Below are 24,269 nucleotides of genomic sequence, written 5' to 3'. Positions count from 1 at the left end.
CTGGGTAATCAAATTGCTTGGGCAATGCATTGGACAGATTAATTTTAAGCAAGTTCCATAATTTGCCGTTCAGACAGCTAGATTAAGGAGGAGTCTCTGGAAATATAATACTACTGTGTTTTAAAGTATTTTTTATTTAAAAATATATTAAAATAATATTTTTTTATTTTTAATATCAGTATATCAAAATAATTTAAAAACATTAAAAAATTAATTATAAATTAAAAAAAATTAATTTTTAAAAAATACTATTTCAACAGCATTTCCACACACGGTGTAAATACAAAAGACTCAGTTATCCACAAAAAGATTTAATCATGCCAAGACACTTTAATATTCGCACGGTGTGTTTAACAGCTTGCTACACACACAAACTTAAAAACAAAGTCTGATTTTTCAGTTTCAGTTATTTCTCACTTTAATTTTATATACATCGAATTGAACAGTAAATTGCATCATCAGCTTAATCATCTAGTAGGTGATTCAGTGGTAAGAGTTTAGAACTAAGAGGTTTGCTCCCCTGTGGTATCAGGTTCGAGCCCTGTGATTACTAATATAATGGCAACTAAGAGACTTACATAGTTGTTAATTTCAGGGCTCATAGGATTAATCGAGGTGCGCGTAAGCTGGCCCGAACACCCATGTTAATAAAAAAAAATTTGATTTCTCAGTTTCATTCTAATGTTATTTTAATTTCTTCAATGTAGTTTTAAGTTGTTTTCTTATAAACACATCCATGTGGAAGGATAAGTGGCCGTGGGAACCCAAATTTTTTAAAAGTTGACATTTTAGTCCATATACAATCTTTAAAATGTTTTCAATTACACCCTTGTATTATAGGAAATACATGTATATCATCTTCAAATCACGTATCACCTATGTGGCTTTCCCTTTGTTATTTACTTTCAAGTTCACCTAATTTCTTTCATGCTGACCGTCCTAATACTAAATTTATGGTTTCAGCCCTAGCTACCTATTTCAGCCCTTGTTTCAACTCTAGCCCGAACATGTTAGAAAAGACAACAATATTTAATCTTTTTTGTATTGTTACCCTGTCCGTTGTCCGGTCAAACAAAGTCAATGCAGGTGCATTCTAGGTGATTTATTAATTAGTCGTGATTAATAGAAAACGTGGCTTGCAAAAAACCCATGCACATTGTCATCATTGTGCTTCTGAATTACTCACAACAGTCCATGAAACTTTGGGCAGTGACCTCCACCTTCAACTCGGAACATGGAGTGATCAAATTGTCTGCTAGTGCTATAAAAATACAAGCTCGTATTAATTTATAGGGCATATGCCTCTGTGAAGATGAGTTTCATGGTATCGTGCGCAAGGAACAGCACGCGCACTGCCATATCTCAGTCCTAGAAGGGGCTGGGCTGCTCTTCTCGAGTTTCTGCTACAAACCCGTCATGTTATATGCAATTGTTTACTATCAATTAATTATTATGAATATTAAACTATGGTGCTTCTGCTACTTACTTTTCTATATATGTTTTTGTCTTTGAATCTTATAGCCCCTTATTGGATCTCCCGTTTCACTACTTTCGATCATTCCCTTTCTGTCATTGATTTATTATTTGTTAAATCCATATGTTTTTTTTGTTTTTTTGTGCTAACTTTCTCAGAGCAAACATTCTCAGGACAGTTTCATGAAAACCAGCATGTTCACATGTAAGCATGGAGTCATGCTTTTGATTTTTCTAAGTTACACGATCATCTAGTATTTAAGATTAAAAACATGCCTCTGCTGAGTGGTGCCCTTCGTTCGTCCACATCTATTGTTTTTTTTTTTATTATTATTTTCTTACCTTAATCAAGTCATGCTATATATTAAATTTATATAAATATCAACAGATGGTTAGACATATAAGCTAGCATATTCATGTTGATAGATTTATCGATCTAGCAATTAATAAGTCAATAATATTTTTCATGTCATCGTTGTCTTTGTGTGTGTGTCTATGGCATATTGGCATATTCACATATAAACTGTCAAATAATGTCTGGGTATAAATACCTCGTTAAACAAACATGACCAATCCAATATTAATGTTCAATGAACTAAATAAGCGCAATTTGTCCAATATTCTTTTCTCGCGTACCAAACATCATCTGCAAATGCGTGCTTGCTTTCATAGGATTCATAATAATTGATCATTGAGGAGGAGTTTACTACTAATTAGTGCTTAAATTAAATGTAATAAAATTGTTTATTGCAACTTGCAGTTACATGCATGTACTACAATCATGCTAGAGTGAGTATGTACCTGCAGATAAAATTGTTTATTTTTTTCTCCATTTTGTTTGACCGACCTCTTTTCCTTCGTTACTATGTTACTCATTACCTAGGTTTCAACATCTGTACCTGCACATAAATACCTTCGAGGATAATTATAGCTGGTTCGTTTCTTGTTAGCTATAATTATTCGTTGTATATAACATGCCACTCCATTTCTTTCTTCGTGCCAATTCCTTGTTTTCTTCTCTACAATCATGCGACTATTTGAGGATTTGTTAATTATCCATATGTTTTGGGCTTCTCGCGAATTGTTTTGTTAATCGTAGTCCAATTACTTTTCCCAATTCCAAGAAGCTAGTTGAACTCTTTGATGAAATTAAGTTTGTTAGTTTTTATAACCTAGTAAAATATACATTTGTTAATGAATCAAACTTTACAGTGAGTTTGTATCCTTGGACTAGCTGGTTATAAATTATACATTATTAGAGCAATTGTCTTTTTCTTAGCTTAAGGAAAAAGTCTCCACATGCATGTAGCTTTGCCTGTTGGCAGAAGAACAGCCATCAGAATTTCTTTTGCATCTTATAAAAACAAGAACAGACATGTTCTTGATCACCACATTATACTCCATCGCAGGACAGCTAATAATTTCCTCCGAGTATCATGTTACAAATGAAAAACATAAAATAATGCAATGGTTTCAGATCCCTCTATATGTTTCATCTAAAACTTGTCCCTCTTATTATAATTTGGCTCAAACAAATTAGTTAATAATGGAAAATAACAATGAGAAGAAATAAAATCAGATTCGCGGGGAAATAACATGTGCATGATCTTTTTCCATCCTAGATTTTAGCTATATTTTTAAGTATTTGGATGGAATATGACTTCAATTATTGAATTCTTTACGGACCAACAGATATTATGAAGCATAAACCACTTAATTAATAATCTAAAAATAAACAGTAGATGAAAGAGCGCTAGAAAAACTGTTTTACATCTAATAAATATAAAGTAATATAAAAAATACAAAATTATCCATCCATTTATAAGATTCAAGCCTTTTAAATGCAATTGGAACTTAAATATTCAATTCAATACTATTTATCCAAAAACATCTATTTATAGTGAGGTGTTTCTATATATATATATATATATAAACCATTGGCAGGGTGTGCTTGACTCGAAGGTCTCGTACCACGTCAACCATAAATATTTTTGGTAGAATAGCATTAATTACTCAACTTCTATTCATCTAAAACAAAAGAAATTTAACATCTTTGAGCTAAGCCTCTCAGTACACATGATCTGGCCGGATTACCTAATGGTCTTATACTATATACGTGACATGTATGTCAATCTTACGTATGAAGGAGACGCGATGGATGATACGAACTTCTACGCTATATATATCCACTTTTAGCTTCCCTAGTTGAAAAAAAGAAGATAATCAAGAACGAGCAATGGTCAGAGGCTGAAATATGCCTTTGAATATGATGGAATAGAGCGCCTATTCGTATTATGGAACCTCGTAGCTTTGTCCCCGTCACAAATATGATTTAATCAAAACCAGAAACACGAATACGGGACTCCCAAAATATTTTTTTTGGGTTTTTCGGATAAAGATTACTAGCTGGTGGCTCATCCTGAAGCTGCGGCACCACAAAAACTTATATCATTGCTATGTGACAATTGTACAGCAGTGACAAAAATTTGACAGTGGTAGTGCTTCATAATTTGGATTCCCATTATTGTTAAATTATCGAACATTTGCTACTCTGATGTTCAGGATGAGTGTGGACATACTCACATTCATATAACTCAACATAAATAAGAGGCCAGTTCATGAGTTGCAAGGTTCAACGCATGGGACAAATTTGCTTGGTTGAATAATACATGGAAATAATAAATGCATACTTGAGTTTAGATAAATTTATCTAAGATAGTGATCGTCCATTAACTCAATTATTTGGTTTAGCCACTAAAAAAATGAAAAAAAAGCTGGATTTGGAAAAGTTGAATAGACCCCATATGTATATGTAAATTTTTAGGTTATGGCCTGCCATGTGTAGAGGATGGTTAATTTATTTAGAATTCATATCATCAGATTGATCGCCATACTAATTCCTTGTTCCTATTCCACAGATGCTTGTCATGGTAGCAGATTAGCCCTGATATTCCCTCACACCGCAGGGGTTAGAACGATTATTTTAGCTAAGATACGTATAATAAGCTGCTTTTGACTCACATTTTCAATCTGTGTTTTTTTTTTTTTTTTTGATAATCATCGAGAGACATTTTCAATCTGTGTGTTTATTTGTGTCTTGTTGTTAAGAAATAAAAGATAAGAACTTCAGTAATAAAGAAGGCTGGCAGCGAATTGACAATTCATGAATTACTGGGTACTCATCAATGTACAGTTCTTTATATACTGAGGGCATAGTTATATTGTCATGATAGACAGGAGAAGGGTTACCCTTTTATAGCACTAGAATGGTAAGGTAGGCATCCTAGTCCTCGACATCATTGTCCTTCGCAGAAAACAAACTATCACAGTTTTATAAATCTAAAATCGGAGGATTAGGGACTAATTCCCGCTGTTAATGCAGATAGCAGAATCAGTGTGTCATTAATGTAAATTTGATTGAGAGCGTCTAGGAGATCAATGCTTTGACCAAATAGTGCAGCGATTTCAGTGGATTTAATACTCGGAAACCAAACGATTCTCTTCAATCAGAAAAGAGGAGATTGGAAATCGAATGGGTTACAATCAAGAGGGACATGCTGGTTCAACTTAATTGGTTATAGATTGACTAAATCTATGTAGTATCTAAGCCAGGAAGAAGATCCTGTTCGAGATACACCTAGGTATGTCAATGTTTGTTTTCTTCGATGGACAGATGTACATATTGATGCTTTAAGATTTGAGGATTCTTTCCAATCTCCATATAGTTAATTTTACACGCGATACCTGCATCATTTTTTTTTTATTTTTTTAAGAAATAAACATATATCGTGACCTGATTACAATTAAATTAAAAAAAAAAAAGAGGAAAATTCTCAACTTACTATAAATCTGACACTATTACAAACTTGTCCCTTTCCTTACCTTTTGTTTAAAAGATTCGCCAGTTAAAAACAGATTGGTTTTTTTTTTTTAATTTGAATAAATTTGTATCGTTTTTTTCTTAACGAACTAATTTTTAACTTTGTCAATGTCCTAATTAGTTCCCGACCGGATGTTTGGAAGATTTGTTAGTGAAGAAATTTTTGAAAAAAAAAAAAAAAAACCCTGTATCGAAAGCGAGGCAAAACATATGAAACTAGGCAGGAAAAAAAAAAAGATCAATGTTACTTGTATTTGGGAACAAGAGTTTTGAGAAGCGTGCTGGGCTACCCATCAAAATAAAATTTTAAGCAAAAAGGTATATTTTGTTCCATTGTGTAAGCTTCTTGGCAACCAATTCTCCACAACGAATATGTGCAAGAAGACTCTCCACTTCAATTTGCTTACAATGCCCAGATGTGAATTAGGACTCTGCAACCACTAAAACAAGCTTCTATTATCAGTTAAGAATAATTGCTAAAAACAACATTCCAGAATAAGTTTTTATTTCTCCAAAATTCACGATTTTTTCCGTATGTTTATATTGACTTTAAAAGGACCCTTCCAAGGCAGGAAGGGAAAAAAAGGGGGAAAAAAAGAGTAAAGATGCCCTCAATACAGTACCCAAGCCAGGAAAATCCTGATGCTGCAAAACTGGTTGCTCATTGCAAATTCTGGAACCCCATTTGTGAACCCCCAATATGTAACCCAAAAACTCTCCATCATTTAAGACCCAAACCGAAAGAGAAGAAAATATGCGCAGCCGCGATGGATGTGATTACGCAATCTTCACCATGCTTGTCATCCGACATAAAACCGCGAAAGATTGCACTGGTGGATGTGATTATGCAAGCTTGACCATGCTTATCGAACATGACCACCACCCACGATTGCATGAACTAGCCAGGCAAGCGCCGATTCGAAATATCGAACCCAAGAATTGCACAATCGCAGCTTCATGTTAGCATTTCTCAAAATAATAATAATTATTTGGAAAACCAGAACGGTAGCGGGAAAAAAAAGCTGGATTGATTGATTGATGGATTGACTGGCTGACTGACTGTAAAACCTACTCCTACTCCTCCTCCAAGAAGCGTTTCACAATTTTCATGCTTGGCTCCATCACATCTCTCCCCCAAACCTCCATCCACCTCTTCTTCTTTCTTTTCTTGATATGATCATCTGACGTCACCGTCATCACCTCCCTAAAGCTCTCAGTCGCATCAACTCTTTTTAGGTCCCACCCTGCCCCTTTTAATCTCAAGATCTTGCCGATCTGCCTTTTCGCAAGCTGACACGTGTTCTCCTTTATCTCCCTCACACAGACCTCGTATACTCCCCTCCGTACCCGATCCCATTCCACACCAATACCTCTGCCACACCCAGACCCAGGTGGGTACTTTTTGAAATACCGATCAAACTCAGGCACCCCAATCGCTTTCCTCAACCCGATTTGACTCGCTGCATCAACTGAGCCATAATACTCTGACAGCTCATCGAGCATCCCGGAGTCGAGCATTTCGTCGACTCGCTTACACAAGTAATCGCACAAAACAGGTAATGACACATCCACCCACAAAAAACAACAGTTATATCTTAACTGGGTTGAAACTGGGTTACACCCATCAAAAACGTTTAACTCGGGATTAAACCGGTCAACAACCAAAGCGTGAATAAGGGAGTTGGACCCACCAACCACAATAGGAAGATTTTGCCTTGAAACAATACCTGAGATAGCCAATCCACCAGCTAACCGATACTCGGAGGGAGTCAACTCACCATCATCCGGGTCGAACTCACCGAGTAAATGGTGAGGAACACCTAGACGGTCTTGAATGGTGATTTTGTTGGTGGTGATGTCAAGACCTTCGTAGACTTGCATTTTGTCGGAGTTGATGATTTCGGATTGGAAGCGTGTAGCTAGATCAATAGATACCCTTGTTTTGCCACACCCAGTCGCTCCCATTATTACGAGAATCTTGTCTTTTTTATGGCGGTAGACGGCGGTGGAGGTGGTGGTAGAGGAGTCCGTGTCCATACGGACTGCTATTGGTGGTGGGCGTGGCTTATTGAAGGGTATAGAAATGTTAATGGGGTGAAGTGGTTGGGTTTTAAGGGCAGTGTAAAGAGGCTGATTGGTACTCTTTGGGAAGGGAATTTTCATAGGCAACGAAAAAAAAAAAAACAGAGTAAGAGTGTAAGACAGGGAGAGAAACAGAGACAGCTGGCTCCCTGTATATGTGTTTTGCTGAGGTGAGCTGTGGTAAGCTATGAGCTCCGCAGACAAATACGGAACATGAAGACGCTTTAGAGAGAGAGAGAGTTTGTTTATGTACACAGCAGGATATTTCGGACTGAGATTTTGTGTTGAAACAAGAAATTGTTAATTTGGTATATATTTAGCTAGTAGTTGTTGTAAAATATTACTAGTACTAAGCAAGAAGTTGTTTTGAGGTTGTGAAAATAGTTTGTCCAGTCGCTAGCATGTCTAAAAGCTGTGTGAGAAGGAGGGGTCTCTCACTTGCTCCTTTCTTCAGCTTCGGATCACTTGGGGAAATGCTTCAGCTATAACCAATATATACCGAATATAGTTACCTGTTACCTGTCCGCTTGCTGCTGCTGCTGCTTCTTCTTCTTCTTCCTCTGTTTCTTTTATATATATATATATATATATATATATATATATATATATATATATATATATATATATATATGAGTTTAGAGTTTAGAGTTGACGGAGAATACATTTTTTAAATTGTTCTGATTTTACTATCTTCTATGTGTATTCCATAAATAAAAGATTATATACTTAACATTATTTTTTAAAAAAAAAAACAGAGATTTTAAAAATAAACTCAAACAAAAACCCTTAGTTCCTCGACAATGAAGTCTCCAACTTATAGTCTTAGTCATTTTATTAAAAAAAAAAACTAAAAATACGTCTTTAAACTGCTTTGGCTTAGCAAATTTGCGATGCAGACCTTTAATTGTGTTAGATTTTAAACTGGAGTGGATCCTTAGCTATACTTTGTAGAGTCCATCCATAAAAATAGATTCTGGAGGTAAAAATCAACATATAACCTTCGAAAGAAATTATAATAAAAATTAAAATAATAAAATATATTTTTATTTAATATAAAAATAGATTCTGGATACAAAACGGACCGATATTGTTAGTAAAAGTTATATTTTAAAAGATTTATTTATTTTTACTTTTCAAAAACACTTTCAAAAAAATTTAAATTTTTTTTATTTTTTTTATTTACTTCAAATTAATATTTTTTAATGTTTTTAAATCATTTTGATGCACTGATATCAAAAATAATTTTAAAAAAATAAAAATACATTATTTTGATACATTTCGGAGTGAAAAACATTTTGAAAAGCAACCGCAACAACACTCTCAAACAAGCTTGTGTGTTTTGAAATGTAGTAATAGTTACTTTTTAAATTGTTTTTTATTTATAAATATATTAAAATAATATTTTTTATTTTTAAAAAATTATTTTTGATATCATCGCATAAAAAATAATCTGAAAACACTAAAAAAATATTAATTTAAAATAAAAATAATTTAATTTTTTTAAAAAACAAAAACAAACATAATCTAGAAATAACTAAGATAAACAAATATATTCGATTCAAAAAATAAAATGTATATTTGATAAGCATAAATAAAATCATAAACTTGATCCCCTCTCTTAATTCTCTCTCACTACCCTCTCTCTCATTGCAGCTCTCACTCTCTTTGTCATCATCGTTGCACAATCCCTGTATTACCGTCTCATTTCTCTCCGTGAAAGAGCACAAGTGCGCACTCTTTCTTGCCTCTCCTTCATCATCAATGATCGATTTCGACCCAATTTGTGATCGTCTCATAGAGAAATCACAAACCCAGTAAAGAAATCACAAGGCAATTTCTATGCTATGATGAGGATTGCAGGGGTTTAACGTTGATGGACGGTGGGATAGTAATGATGGTTTTTGTGGTTGTTCATGGCTGAGAATCGGATGGGGGGAATTGGTGAGGTGGTGGATATTGGAATGAGTAGTAGATACTGCTCCTTCGATTTAAATTTTAGTACATTTTGGATCATTTATTAAATGTTGCTTTGTATTTACATTTTTTTTAAAATGTTTTTTTTTTCTGAAATATTAAAAGTTATAAGTAAAGCTCCTTATAAGTAATAGGTGCAGCTCCTTATAAGCCATCAATTCTGCAGCATATATCCAAGGACACAAAATCGTTGCCACGAATTATCCTGTGATCAAGGACTTTCTTTGCCACTGAATAAATAGCCCAATCAGATGCGTGATTAATAACAAATTCACAATTAATAAGTTCCCTCACCAATCGCGCATTAATAAGAACAAATTATTCGTTTTTGCCATTATATATATATATATATATATAACAGCATTAATTTATACTCTCTTCTTTACGGTCAGAACTGACTCTCACATCCAAAATCTATTTTCCCATTTATGGAACTCTGCAAAAACTAGACAAGGACTCGATTGAGACAGAAGGAAATAGCGGCATCAATGATTAAGGGAAGTCGGAAAACTTTTTGCTAAAAAATAATCAATGCGGTTTATGTGATACATGAAGCAACATGTATATTTTTATGTTTTAAAAATATTTTTAAAAAATTAAATTTTTTTTAGTTTAAATTAATATTTTTTTAAACTATTGATATTTTTTAAAAAAAATTTTAGTTTAAAAAATATTTTTTTAATTTATTGATATTAAAAATAATTTTTAAAAAATAAAAAAATATAATATTATTTTAATATATTTTCAAGTAAAAAACACTTTAAAAAACAACCGCAATCACACTCCCAAACCATCTCACATTCAACCATCTTATCTATCATCATTCAAGAAACCATTTTCAGAATTACTTATTCAAATTAATATTAACAACAACAATGATCTTATCAGTAATAAAAAATATCTTTAGAAAAATCTAACGTGCAGCTACACATGCAAAGAGCGCCTTAGACGGAGAGAATTCAGTGGCCAATTTTGACGCCGGAAAAAATAAAATAAAAATCTTGGACGCTATTAATCTCTGCCATAATTCTATCCATTTAAAAACTTAATTTTTTTTATAAAAGATTAAATTATTAGGTGAGATTTTTAAAATAAATAAATTTTTTTAAACTTTAAATTTATATAGACTTATATTATCCTCTAATACAATTATAATATAATTTCAAAGAATTATTTTAATTTAAAAACTTAAATTATTAAATAATATCATAAAATATCATTTATATTATCCTCTACCCATTATAATATTTTTAACACATCTCTATCGCACAGGGATGTGCCTCTTTTATTACTTTTTTTTTTTTTTTTTTTTTGCAAGTCATAGTTGTTGAGATTCGTAAGTAAATAGATATTCACCAAAATCTTAATTAAATAGATAAATAGTCAACTACAAGAACTGGGGGTGAAAAATTCAGGTAATTACGTTACTTGGACTTCTTTGCAATTAAAAAAGAAAAAGGTGGTACGTGGTAGTAATATTCCAATTTGTTTTTAAAAAAAAAGTAAAAAAAAAATGAAATTTCTTGTTCAAATGCAAGATTCTTTTCTATCCACAATATTAGAAAAATAGATTTTCAAATTTGTATTGAGTTTTTAAGACATGTTTTTTATATTTTTTACAATTACTGTTAATATAATTTTTTCATATGAAAAAATATTAAAGTTATAGATATTATAATTTTTTATACACAAGAAATATTTTTAATTATATTAAAAGTTAAAATTATTTTATTTTATATTTTGATATTTAGGTAATTTCATAAATTTATTTATTTAGAGTTGATATCCTTTCGGTATTTTTTTAGAATGATATTTTATATTTTTTAAATTATCATAAATACAAACAATCAAGATGGATTACTTGAATTATGATTTCTTATGAAAATAGTCTTGACATATTTTTTTTTCTAAAAAAATATTTTCTGTTTTTGTTTTTTACAAATGAACCTATTTTCAATGATTTTATGTTATTAAACAGCCATTATATTTTTTTTCACATCTAAAAATCCAATAAGAAACTACTCTAATATGGCCAAGCCAAAACCCAAGGTAAACCCTCAAGAGAATTTATTGTTATCGCACCTCTAAATTAAAAAATTACATTCCCCCGGGAAAAAAAAAACTGTTGCACGACATCTGATTGCCCTTATTTTATTTTATTATTAAAGTTTTAAAACTTAATTCTGGGATCACAGATCAAGAAGATCGACTCGAGTTGATCCGAGTCAATACAATAATAAGAAATTACCACCCAAGAGATAGTACAAGAGATGTGTTTAGATAACTTCAAGACCCGTGAGATTAGTCGAGGTGCACATAAGTTGACTTGGACACCCATATTTAAAAAAAAAATGTGTTTAGATAATAATATTCAGGTTTTAGTTTTACTACCATATATATCAGCTAATATTTCTAGCATTACTTGTTCAAAAAAAAAAAAAAACACACACGAATTACTTTCATGAATACAAATTTCGTAACTTCGGTAGAAATGGTCGGCAACATTTATTTTTCACTGTTCTTGGAGAGGGGAACACGAATTTCGCAACTTCATTGTTGATAAAAACGAGAGCCCATCAGCCGATTTATTTTACTTCGAAGCATGTCAGATTATTATTCAATGAAAGAGGACGAGAGATGTAGAGAAATTTACCTCTCTATTAACTTGACCCCAAACCATCAGTTGCATTCGTTTCGTTAAATACAACGCACCAAACACATTTTGCTCACTCTTTCCGCAATCAAATCACAAGTAAAATATTCATGAAATTTGAGGATTCGTTCCTAAAAACAAGTTTTCCGAGGTTCGTTTCCAATATAGCTCTTGGTGTTGATCTTTCCATGTTCACTGAGAAAAACAGTTTATATATATATATATAAAAGATAAAAAAAAAATTAATATTTTAAAAAACTTTATTTGTAGTTTTTTTCAAGATTATTATTTATCTTAGGTCAGCTCTGATCATATTTTGATGGAAAATGTTTAAATTATTGGAACTGAAATTCAGCTTTATAATTATAAATGAAGACTTGGGATATATATAAACAGAAAAACAATACAAAACATGGGGCTTCTCATTCATGTTTAGTTCTTTTTTTATGTAATTTATAATTATAATGTTTCCTTCTACCCATAACACGCTAGCTTTGCTCCAAAAACATGTATTATTGATCGAATTGGGTCCACTGGAAAGCATAGGAGAGTGGACGTGTGGGTTTTGACCCAATTTCTATCTTCTTTATATTTTAGTGTTATGATAAATAGTATATTCAAATCAGTTTGTGCATTGATGGATACTATTGTTTTTCAAATAAATTTATTGGCACAATTTTTGAAAAAATAAATTATTTTAGATATTGACTATAAGAGTCAAAATTTATAACAAATCTCTAAAATCACGAAACCTCCCATTTTTGTTTACCCATCATCAAATTTATTGACCGGTGAAAACTGGTCACGGTGGTGGTCGGCACAGCAAGAGTGACTCACATGGGCGCCCATGAATTTTGTAGGGGCACTTAATGTAGACTACAATAAATCCGTTTAGTGGCGGCATGTTCCGACACTGCGTTCGTGGGTGCAGTGTTTAGCAAAGCATTAATGAACTTGTTTTGGTCGAGGGTACTAGCTAGAAGGCCCAGCAGCATATTGCAATCTAGGATTTTTCTTCTCTCTCATATGTATTTTATCCGGGTTATCCGGAGGTTTTTTGGCCAAGAGAGTGCGAACTTTGATTTGATAAGGTATATACCTGTTTGTTAACTTTGTTTGCTGTTTATATGCTTGTCAAGTACAATTGTTTATATATATAATTAAAAGATTGTTTGATTAAGTTCCTTTTTGTTTCGAAATTACAATATCTTACACTTTTTAAGCTATTTTATTCTTAAGACAAATCAGAATATTCCCCACTTTTAAACAAAAACAAAACATTTTTTTATGATATACATTACTTTAAAAAAAAATGTAACTTTTTAAAAAACACGATACTCAATTACTGAACCTGGTACTTTTAAACAAAAACAAAACATTTTTTTATGATATCCATTATTTTTTAAAAACAAATATAATTTTTAGAAAACATGATACTCAATTAATGACCAAACCTTGTTACTTTCATCGAACAACATAAAATAACATAGTTCAACGCAAAAGTTTGTTAGGATAGTTGGGGACTTATGTGAAAAAATTGGGATATAAATGTTTGATTTCATGAAAATAGAGTTGTAGACTATGATATTTCTTTTCTATTTTCAAAAACTTTCATGCTATTTGGAGCCATAAGGAACTCTTGAAAGGTGTCAACCTAATTATCATGAACTATCAAGGAAGAAAATAAACAAAGACTAAACGAAGTGTCGTTGGAGTTAAACCCTAGAAATTAGAGTTTTTAATTTGGAATTTAGCAAAATTTCAATTTAGTCTCTATTCTTCCAATCGTAACACATACACCCTTAATTTATACAAAAAACTTTGTTATTGCATGTAATTTAACCTCCCCAAACTCAAATATCAACCTCGAAGTTTAGTGTTATTTTTATTTTGGTTATTGGTTTCTGATTTGTTAAATTAGACCTCCAATTGACTATCAGTCTCGCGCGTCTTGAATGTTGGTCCTTGATTTTGGATTTTTTTTTCAATAAAGTCTCTAATTGCTCATCAAACTTTAATATTTATGCAATTAAGCCATTGATTTAACCAAATAAACTCTTAAAAAATCATTATTCGACCCCAGACTTTAATTTCTTCTAATTAAAGCCTAAATTGATTTCAAAAATCAATTTTTATTGCAATTAAGCCCCCAGTAAATTCAATTAAACCTTGAAAAATTTCAATTAAGTCCTTAAACATCTATTTTTGATTTTTTTTCTCCTCAAATTAAATTTTCTTTACCAGTAGGGTCTTTATTAGTTAAAAATATGCTGTTAAATTTTTAATTTTGTATATTTTAATCCTTCCCAACCATTCTTTGACAATTTATTGGGCATTCTAGTATATTTTTCGACTTTCTTCTAGCATTTTTCAATTTTTATATTTTTCTTTTCTTTTTTAAGTTTTTTCTGTTTATGTGGGGTTCCAAATATAGGTAACAACATATACACTCGAATAGTAAAGAAACAAAAGTACAAATACACAAATACAAATAAGATAAAATAGGAATTCTCGAATAGAAAATAATCAAAATGTTCAATGAATTACAAATATCTAATGATCTCGTTTTTCATTCTGTACCAAGTCTTGCCTATGATCTACTCGATTACATGTGAAAAGAAAAAAAAATGGTAACAATGATTATACACTTACAATTTGTTATTGTCTTTTCTTTATCAGTCAACTCCACAGGAGGTTCTTAGACTCAGAGAACGCCCACACTTTCTTTTTGACCATGCCCACCCAAAGAGTTCGTGCCGTGAGAAGAATATAATCAAGAAACAAAGCAGCACCAAAACTCAATAAGAAACCGCTGGGAAGTTCACACCCCTTTTCTCTTGATCACAAAATTCTCCAAAACTATTAACAAGCCGAGTTAGAGCCAGCTCGTATTTACGTACTATTAATTGATCATGCTACACCACAAATCACTTCATATCTCCACCGACCAGAGTCACATTTTCAATCATTTGTCAAAATATCTATCAGTCATCCGCATGATTTTCAATCGATGTCTATCATCATCCCATCAATAAATCATAAGTACGAGAATATACAAAAAAAAAAAAAAAGGAACTTCAAAAGTACATAGTGATTTGGCATGCCCAAGAGAGATTTACCCTGATCCAGTACCCTTCACATTGACAATTGTGCATATTGTTTAACTATAATCATGATGGTTGGTATGTTGACAAAAAAAAAAAGGCTTACTTTTTTTTAATTCAAAATTCAAGGTTAATATTCATAGGAATAGATTTTGTTTGAATGTAAAAACTGATATAGTCTTCTAATATCAATTAATGTAGACTAAAAAAATTCAACAAAAACAACAAGAATAAGAAACTTTATTGAATAGGGTCACATCATAAATTCTAATTAGGAATTTTTTTATTTAATATTTTAATATACAAATATTATAATCTAAACTTTTTATTACAACTCTTCTAGAATACTTATTTAATAATAAAAAGTTATAAATAAAACTGAAAAAAATAATAACAAATTAATTTCTAATTCAAATAAAAAAATAGATATCAACTAGGAAATAGATTGCATATCGAATAGTAATTTGAAAGCTTTTTTGAACACTAATGGGTATAAAATTTTAACCCTAAATAGAATAAGATTTTTAGAATTTTTTAGTAAAATTTAAGTTTAATTAATTCATGATAATCAAACTTTATGTTCATTAACATAAAACTACAACTACGTGTTAAAAAAAAATTCTTCTACATATAAAATTGAGATATATTTCTAAGATTATTTGGAGAATTTTTTTTTTTAATCTTGATTTAAAAATATCTTTTAAAGTTGAATCAAAAGAAAATATATATAGGTTAACTCATGTAATTCTCATCATTTAATTGACGATGGAGGCTCGACACAATTGTTTTCACGTGTATATATATATGGAATATCCATTAAAAAGCTCAAGTCAATAATGGCATTTGTACCGACTGCTATTTAGGATAGAGATCACTTTTAATCATATAGAAAAATTGAGAAAGGCAACGTGAAATGTCCCCGATTGTCAATTTGAAGTCAAAAGAAAGATGGTCATTGATGGAAAGGAGGGATTTAATTAAAGTTTGCGACAATCCCTTCCATCATTGCAAGTAAGTTTCCTCGATCGGCCTTCTTCAACTTTCCTCTCCTTTGTTCCTCTCCTTTTCTTTCTCTCTCGCTCTCAAAAAAGGGGATGTCAAATACTTTGATAGATAGCCACCATTACAGCTTTTATCCTTCCGATATTCACACCGTTGTTAAACAAAGCAAATAACACCTCAATCAACACATGAGCACGTATGATTAATACCTTATACCAACAAACTCCACTAAATTACTTATCTACTTGATACTACTTGTAAGAATATGATTTACTAAATAGAAAGGAATTCAGGTTTCCTCGTGTTTGAAACAAATATGGCTGTTTTTTTATATATATAAATTTAATGTATTATATTAGATTCAAGAAACCAATATTTAAGTTATATATTTTAATATGCAATCATGCTAATTCATTTTGAGTTTAATTGTTTAACCAACCACAACAAAAAAAAAAGTATATAAAAAAAAGATTCGTGATCTTAAAAGAACTTGTCCAAAAGTCTCGTCTCGTCTCTAATCAAGTAATTACGTTTTATATCCGAATTTGTGTTAAAAATAATTTTGGTGGGGTCATTTTTTTGATTTGATAGTTTGAAGTCGGGCTTCTACAGGGGAATTTGGAGTTACCGAATTATTTTTTCCAAAAAAGATACGATCGATCCTTAGGTAAAGCATTTATGCATGCTGCGCATGCTTGAGAAAAGGCAGACTGACGTCGTTGGTAATTTTAAACGAGTGATCATATATATACTGCCATATCTTAAGTCCAATCCGGGATTGATCCGATTAAGGGACCGGATTTCAGGTTTTATAGTTCAACTCGGGTCAATTTGGATCAATTTAGAAAAATTAAAAAAAAATTAAAATTTTAATATTTCATATGAAAAAATCCATGTAAATATAGGTTATACATATTGTATGTACACAATGAAGTTTAAAAGAATATTTTTAAAAACAATTTATTCCACATTGAAAAAACATAACTTTTTTCTTAGGAACATAGAGTATATATACTAATAGGTTTCAAATCCCACATTAAAAAAACATAACTTTTTTCATGGAAAAATAGAATATATATACGAAAGAGCTTCAAATCCTACATTAAAATGATACTATGTTATCCTTTTAAGTTAAAGTACTTAAACCAAAAAGTTTTTTTATCCCACATTGAAAAAACATGAATTTTTTTCTTGGAAACATAAAGTATATACACTAATGGGTTTCAAATCTCATATTACAAAAACATAACTTTTTTCATAGAAACATAGAGTATATATACGAAAGGGCTTCAAATCTCACATTGAAAAAATACTATGTTATTCTTTTAAGTTAAAATATTTAAATCAAAAGGTTTTTTTATCCCACATTGAAAAAACATAATTCTTTTTTGGGAACATAAAGTATATATACGAAAGAGTTTCAAATCTCACATTGAAAAGATATTATGTTATCATTTTAAGTTGAAGTATTTAAACCAAAAGGTTTTTTATTCCACATTGAAAAAACATGACTTTTTTCTTGGGAACATAGAGTATATATATTAATGGGTTTCAAATCCCACATTTGAAGAAGAAAAAAACATCGGGTCTCGTCCGGGTTCGCCCGGGTCGTCTGGGTTTGGCCGAGCTGTTGCCCCAGCTGGTCTTTTATTAAACTCGGACCGGTCTAGCCACCGGGTCCTGAGTCGACCCTCCAGGCCAGGCCGGGTTTAATAACAATGTCATATCTACGATGTTATTCCTGGCATAGGGACTTTCAGACTATATATTATTGTTTTCTCAATTTTATTCATGGTATAGAGATTTATTAATCTTGACGCGACCAATCATGCATGGTAGTATTATTTTTTCCAATGTATATATAGTGTATTAAAAAGAACATCTCATTTAAAGAGCTTAAACTTGACAGATAAGATTTCAAAAATAATCTCTAATATAAATTTTTAACAGACTTACTCCTCAAGTAATATCGCACTAAATTTTAATATACTTCGTGTTTAAAAGTAATTAATATGATAATCTTTAAACCCCTCAATTATTTATTTTTATCAAAAAAGACTTATATAACGTAAAATAACTATCTAAATCTAAGACTTCAATTTGTTAAGCAAAAGTTCAATAATAAATTTATATTATTATTCAACATTATACATTGTATTAACTTATCATACTTTTTTAAAACTATAGTTTAAGAAAATGAAAGATTTTAACACTAGGTTACACGTGATTATTTTTAAAATCCATACCTCTACATTTTAACTTATCATTTTTTTTTATTTTTTTTTTGCGTTGATGTCAAAAGATCTGATCTCTTCTAGATAAAGTCCTCCACCACTGTGCAAGGTTTAGACCTCCTTTAAACTCAAACAGAATGTGCCGTATGATTTGAATTCAAATGTGTACGTGCAACCTCTAGTGGACATAAATAGAGCAGCCATATATAGTTCTAAGCCTCAAAACTCTTGGTTATAGTTCCAAATTTTAAGACCTCCTTCCAGTACTATTCCAGGGATATTTATTGTCTACTTTCTTTATTTTTATATCCCAGTAAATTACGTACGATTAATACCAATCTGGGTACCAAGTTGCAGGGGATTGATTATTTGTGTTTTAACTAGCAAATTACTTACTACAATAGTACTAATGATGTTGCTTATGATTATTTCATGGGCATTACAATATTCTTGGATTGTAATTATAAAATAAGCATGTTCTTTGTATTTTGCGTGAACAAAACAAAGGTTGCAGGGGACTTGGTTTTATGTCAAATCCAAATGTTTTGAATCTTGCATGTTTACTAGACCCATGTTGTTTTGGACCTGAATATCAGGTTCAAGTTTCATGGATCTGACATATTTGCTAGACTTACATTACCTCATTCTCTGTGCCAAGAGAAAATGATCATTCCTAGGAGCATGTTCAAGGGAGGATGGTTATTTCTTTGGAAGTGCCAAGAGAATTGAAGATGATCGTTACCTTGAACATGATTGCTTGTCAAGTTCAAGTACCTTGGGTCTGGCATGTTTGCAAGACTCATGTTATCTTGGACCTCGCTAACTGTCAAGTCCAAGTGCAATGGACGTGCATGGTTGACGGCCAAATCCAAGTACCTTGGGCCTGACATGTTATTTGTCAAACACTCGTTACCTCAAACTTGGCTAACTGTTAAGCCCAAGTACTTTGAGTCTGTCATGTTTGTCAAATCTACGTTATCTTGGACTTCGCTAACCGCCAAGTCCAAGTATCTTGGATCTGACATCTCATTCTTAGGCATGTCAATAGAGGATAGTCATTCTCTTGGGTATTTCAGGGAAGGATGCGCATTCTCATGTGCGTGCTAAGGGCTTGACACACTGTCAGTCCAATAGCATTTGGGTGTAGCTAGCGCCAGACCCAACGTGTCAGGGCTTGACATACTTGCCAAGCTCAATCGTTGCTAGGTCTAGCTAACAGTACCAAACCTAGCATTTCACGGCTTGACACATTACCAAACCCCTACTTGGGACATGCTCGTTCTTTTGGGTATGCCTAAAAGAATAATGTCATAATAAATTTTTATACCCGTTAAAAATAGATTTATTAATATTATGATAGGTTGTGAAATGAATATTATAAATCCCAGAGAAGGCTGGGTCTTGCTAGACGGCTTCGGTACTGATCAAGGGAACTGAAATCCAATTAAATGGTTAGTAGAGCCTGATGGGTCTTATTCTTAATGTCTACTCCCCACCACCAGCAATGACAAGCATTAAATGGTGATTAGATAATGTTATCACAACTTGATTGAAGATGATTACGCTTTTGTAATTGAGCTAATGAAGTTGACGTGAGATTATTTATGGAATAGTGATCACTAATTAAGCGTGGAAGCTAAATGCTACCCCAGTTTAGTTCTAATCGGAGTGACGGAAATGACAGTGAGAGAGGGACTAAGATATGGTTCATGCATGACGCCGATACCTCGCAATCGGACTCGTGTGGGACTTCGCAAACTAGCAATAATGGATAAGCAGGTCGCTGCTCCAATTGGGTTAATAAGCTATATGTATCCAAACCATCAAGTTAAACTTTGATATGGATGCAATCAATCTTTTTCATGATTTATATTAACTAATCTACTTGTGGGATCATAATGAATCTTGCAACTTTTTTATACCGTGGAGTTTATATATGATTCCATTAAAAAATCAAGCTCTTTAAGTGCTTGAATTTACATTTGAGACCAGACATGGCATTTTTTATTATTATTTTTTCACAGTTAGTGATAATTACCAAGCCAACTTTCACCTGCTTAGACCCATTTTTTCGCTTTGGCTAAATACAAGCCATCAACTATAGTAAGCATTAGAAAGTTTATGAGGATTTTATTCAATGAATTCCATCATTTATTATATTATTGTGATAAAAAGATGTTGAGTGAACCATGCAGCAGTTTATTCTTCAGGAGAGAGTGACAGAACTGGGAAGAATGAAAGTTTTGTAATTTTGCAGTGAAAGCTCGAAGTGAAAATTCTTTTATGGATTATAAGGTAGAACGATTATAATCAATGGAGAGAGATGGCGGTGCATTCCCATGGTAGAGATGGATACAACCTTATATGATTCGTTTCTCAACTCTAATTAAATCTAATTTGATATCAAAATTTAGCTCGCGGTTTTAATATTTATTTATTTATTTATTGCATGTGAGGGGTAAGACTTCCAGTTTTAATGTGATAGAGGGTTATTTCCAGCTTCTTTTAGTCTACGGGGGAAAGTCTTCATTCTCAGCCCCGAGCCATAAAGTTTTTAATTCAACTTATGCGATGATTAGAATGTGTTTCCTTTTGACAATGTCATTGAATAAAATCCGAACATTAGAAAAAGAGAACCATCTGCAGAAACTTATCTGTCAAAGACTACTGCACTAACCAAGCACAGCAATTTCTCTGACTGTTGCAAAGCAATTATACCGCGGAAGTTGAAACACGAGGTTGTCCTAATCAATCCTTATTACTGCATCAAATGCATTACATATTTGTTTTCGCTTAATTGTCAATCGTTTCTTACTTGTCAAATCCCCCAACTCCCCACCTTCGGAAGAACAAAAATTCTTTTTGTATAACATGTTAATTGGTTCAAAGCTTATCTGTGCTGTTGAAGTTCTTTTCAAAAATATTTTTTAATTAAAAATCTATTAAAATAATGATTTTTTTTTATATATTTTTTATATTAACACATTAAAATTATTTAAAAAATAAAATATAATAAAACAAACACTCACTCACTCACTAAATGGTTAAGCAAGTCCGTCAATATCATCATTGTGCTAGGGCTGCGTTTGTTTTGCACCTGCTTTTGTGTTTGCGGTGCAAGAAACACAACAAGGTATTTGGTAACAAACCAAACTGTGTTTTGTATTGCAAGGCCCACTAAAAAATTGAGTTTGAAACACAGTTTTTATGAAGCAATTTTTATATATATTTTTAATTGAGTTTCGTAAAATCCCATTTGTTTTTGCGTTTCAAAAGCGCTTTTGAAAAACTTTGAAAATTTTTTATTTTTTTTCTTTACTTTAAATTAATATTTTTTGTATTTTCAGATCATTTTGATGCGCTGATATCAAAAATAATTTTTAAAAAATAAAAAAACTATTATTTCGATGTACTTTCAAGTAAAAAACACTTTAAAAAGCAACCGCAACCACACTTTGAAACACAACTGACCAAATATTTTATACATGTTTTTTGCTACACATAAATTTCAACTATAATTTTTATCAAACACGTATCTAAATTCAACTAATCACAGTTAATTATATTTTTTTAAAATTTATTTTTTTTAAATCATAACCATAAAAATTATCTTGAAAACGAATACTAGATAAAAAAAAAAAAAATTAGACCAGCCAATTTGACCAAAATATTAGTCGGCCAAGCAAATATCCTCCCTTGGAAAATTGCTTTTAAGGTTTTGATGGTTTCACGTGCAAATGCTTCAAGTCTTCATCAGCTGGAATCTCGGAAGCCGTACCCAAATGGACCCACTTCAAAGTTCAATCATGAAAAACTTTAGCAGCAAATGCCCTATAGCGTATTGGAAATATATTCATATCATCTCATCAAATTCAAAGATGGTTGGTGTTAAGTCATTTTAGCACATGAATTATGCAATATTTTGTATACGTTTATCTGTTTTCTGCCAGTAATTCCGTCGGCATGCCCATGTCAATCAGACCACTGGGTTTACTAGTTTCTTTGATTTTCTCTCTCTCTCGTTAATGGACCCCGAAGCTCCAGGCAACTACATTAAAAAGGTTCAAGACGGAGCAACCCCACTAAAATCACTCGAAAACCCATTGGTTAGTCGCCTTGGAGGGTTCTGAATTTAAAATACAGCAAAAGTCGACCTCTTAGGATTGCGTTTTGAAACCAGCCGCTTGGCAATCATTGTTTTGCAGAAAGTCAGAAACATTAACCACTCTTCTTTTTCAAAGCATTTTTGAATAAGAATAGTAATAACGAAATTGAATCAAAATTAAAATAATGCAGAAATTTGGGGAGAACAATTAAAAAGTGACACTAAATTAAAATAAAACAGTGTAAGATAAAAATACCACTACCACCGTCCACCCCCTGTATATGGCCAAGCCGCCACTACCAGCAGCACCGGCCGTAGCCAAACCACCTCCCTCGAAACCTTCTTTGCAACTTCTTAAACACAGATAAAACATTAAAAAGGGTTGAGAAAATAAAATATTGTTTGGTGAAGGATCATAACCACCAAATCATGATCTAGAGAAGAAGTGCTGGAGTAAGACCCACCATATGGAGGAGTAGAAATTCGGACACGAGGTGGTATTGAAAAGTAGAGTTGCTGGGAGTCATCACAAGATCAAGCTGAACGAGTTGTATTGGTTCAAAACTGATGATGGATTTATGTTTTGTATGATATAGGATGAAAAGCTTGATCGAAGAAAAGAAATCTTGGCAAGGTAAGATATAAGAATAAAATATTGAGGGTATAAAAGGTATTAAAGAGATAAAATCTTAAAAATGTCTGGGAGGAGTTGGAAGATTATTAATAGTCAAAACTGAATATGATTGCAGAAAAATTAAATAACTCAATTTTATATCTATCTCTTATTCTCTTGTCTTCTCTATCTTATTGTTTCTGTTTATTTTATCCCATGATAATAATTCAATGTTATCTAAAATGAAAAGTATAAATATTTAAGTTCAAAAAGGGAAGGCAATAAGACACAAAAATTCAACAGTTTTTTTCCCATTAACAAATTCTTCACTCCCACCTTTGAAGAGTAACACTTATCCTTACTTTTGAGGTGAAAAAAATGTAAGAATAAATTAATTTCCATCCCTTTTATACTCGTATCAATCACAAATATACAAAGCTACACGTGGGAGAACACAGAGACACGCCCATAAATATAAAGGAATTCATAAATAGATATATAATAAGTTATATGAAACATCATAGTATAGTGTTACTTTTTATTTATTGTGATTTCGAACCAATCAATTTGCGGATCTAATTATTTGTTTATATAGACATGTATATGTCGCATTTTAATCTATTGGATAATTATAAATTGTTCATCTATATTTTTTTGATGAGCCAAATATACAAACTCTTAAGAAATTAGTTTTTTTTATGTATTGTATGCAAGGAATTTTCATAATTTAAATGCATCATTTTTTTTAAATCTAATTAATTTGAAATTTAACATGCATATATAGTTTATGTGATAGATTATTAATTTAATAGTTGGTTTGATAAAAATCCAAATACGTATACAAGTTGTATGCATAATCGCTTATATATATATATATATATATATATATATATGACAATTCTTTGTAACTTGTGTTAATGCATTAGAGAGAGTGTGTGTGTGTGTGTGTGTGTTCTTCAATCTTAATTATGACTAAGTAATAAATGATGACTTCTAGACCAGAAAAAAATATTCGAAATACTAATCCTATATAGTTAAATTTAATATTTGTTGCTAGTAAACATTACAATCATGCATGGTAAACCTCATAAATGGTTGTGCCTGTGCATAATGTAAAATGTATCACAAAAGTATCAAAGCCAAAGGTTC

At 31.6% G+C, this 24,269-nt stretch overlaps 1 protein-coding gene across 1 annotated transcript; it reads right to left on the bottom strand.

Annotated features, from left to right (window-relative positions):
* Positions 1 to 5,833: 5,833 nt before the first annotated feature.
* Positions 5,834 to 7,980, bottom strand: LOC7486764 (adenylate isopentenyltransferase). The gene has a single exon (XM_002311427.3). The coding sequence runs from the start codon at positions 7,514 to 7,516 to the stop codon at positions 6,428 to 6,430; it is 1,089 nt and encodes a 362-aa protein (XP_002311463.1). The 5' UTR covers positions 7,517 to 7,980; the 3' UTR covers positions 5,834 to 6,427.
* Between the last annotated feature and the right edge of the window lie 16,289 nt (positions 7,981 to 24,269).

Source organism: Populus trichocarpa, chromosome 8 (assembly GCF_000002775.5).
Source record: "Populus trichocarpa isolate Nisqually-1 chromosome 8, P.trichocarpa_v4.1, whole genome shotgun sequence".
NCBI lineage: Eukaryota > Viridiplantae > Streptophyta > Magnoliopsida > Malpighiales > Salicaceae > Populus > Populus trichocarpa.
The sequence above is the reverse complement of the archived record's forward strand: the minus strand, read 5'-3'. Positions and strand labels throughout refer to the sequence as shown.

Bases quoted from the DNA above. Each gene is read 5' to 3' on its own strand.
- LOC7486764 (XM_002311427.3), bottom strand. From the start codon at position 7,516: ATGAAAATTCCCTTCCCAAAGAGTACCAATCAGCCTCTTTACACTGCC.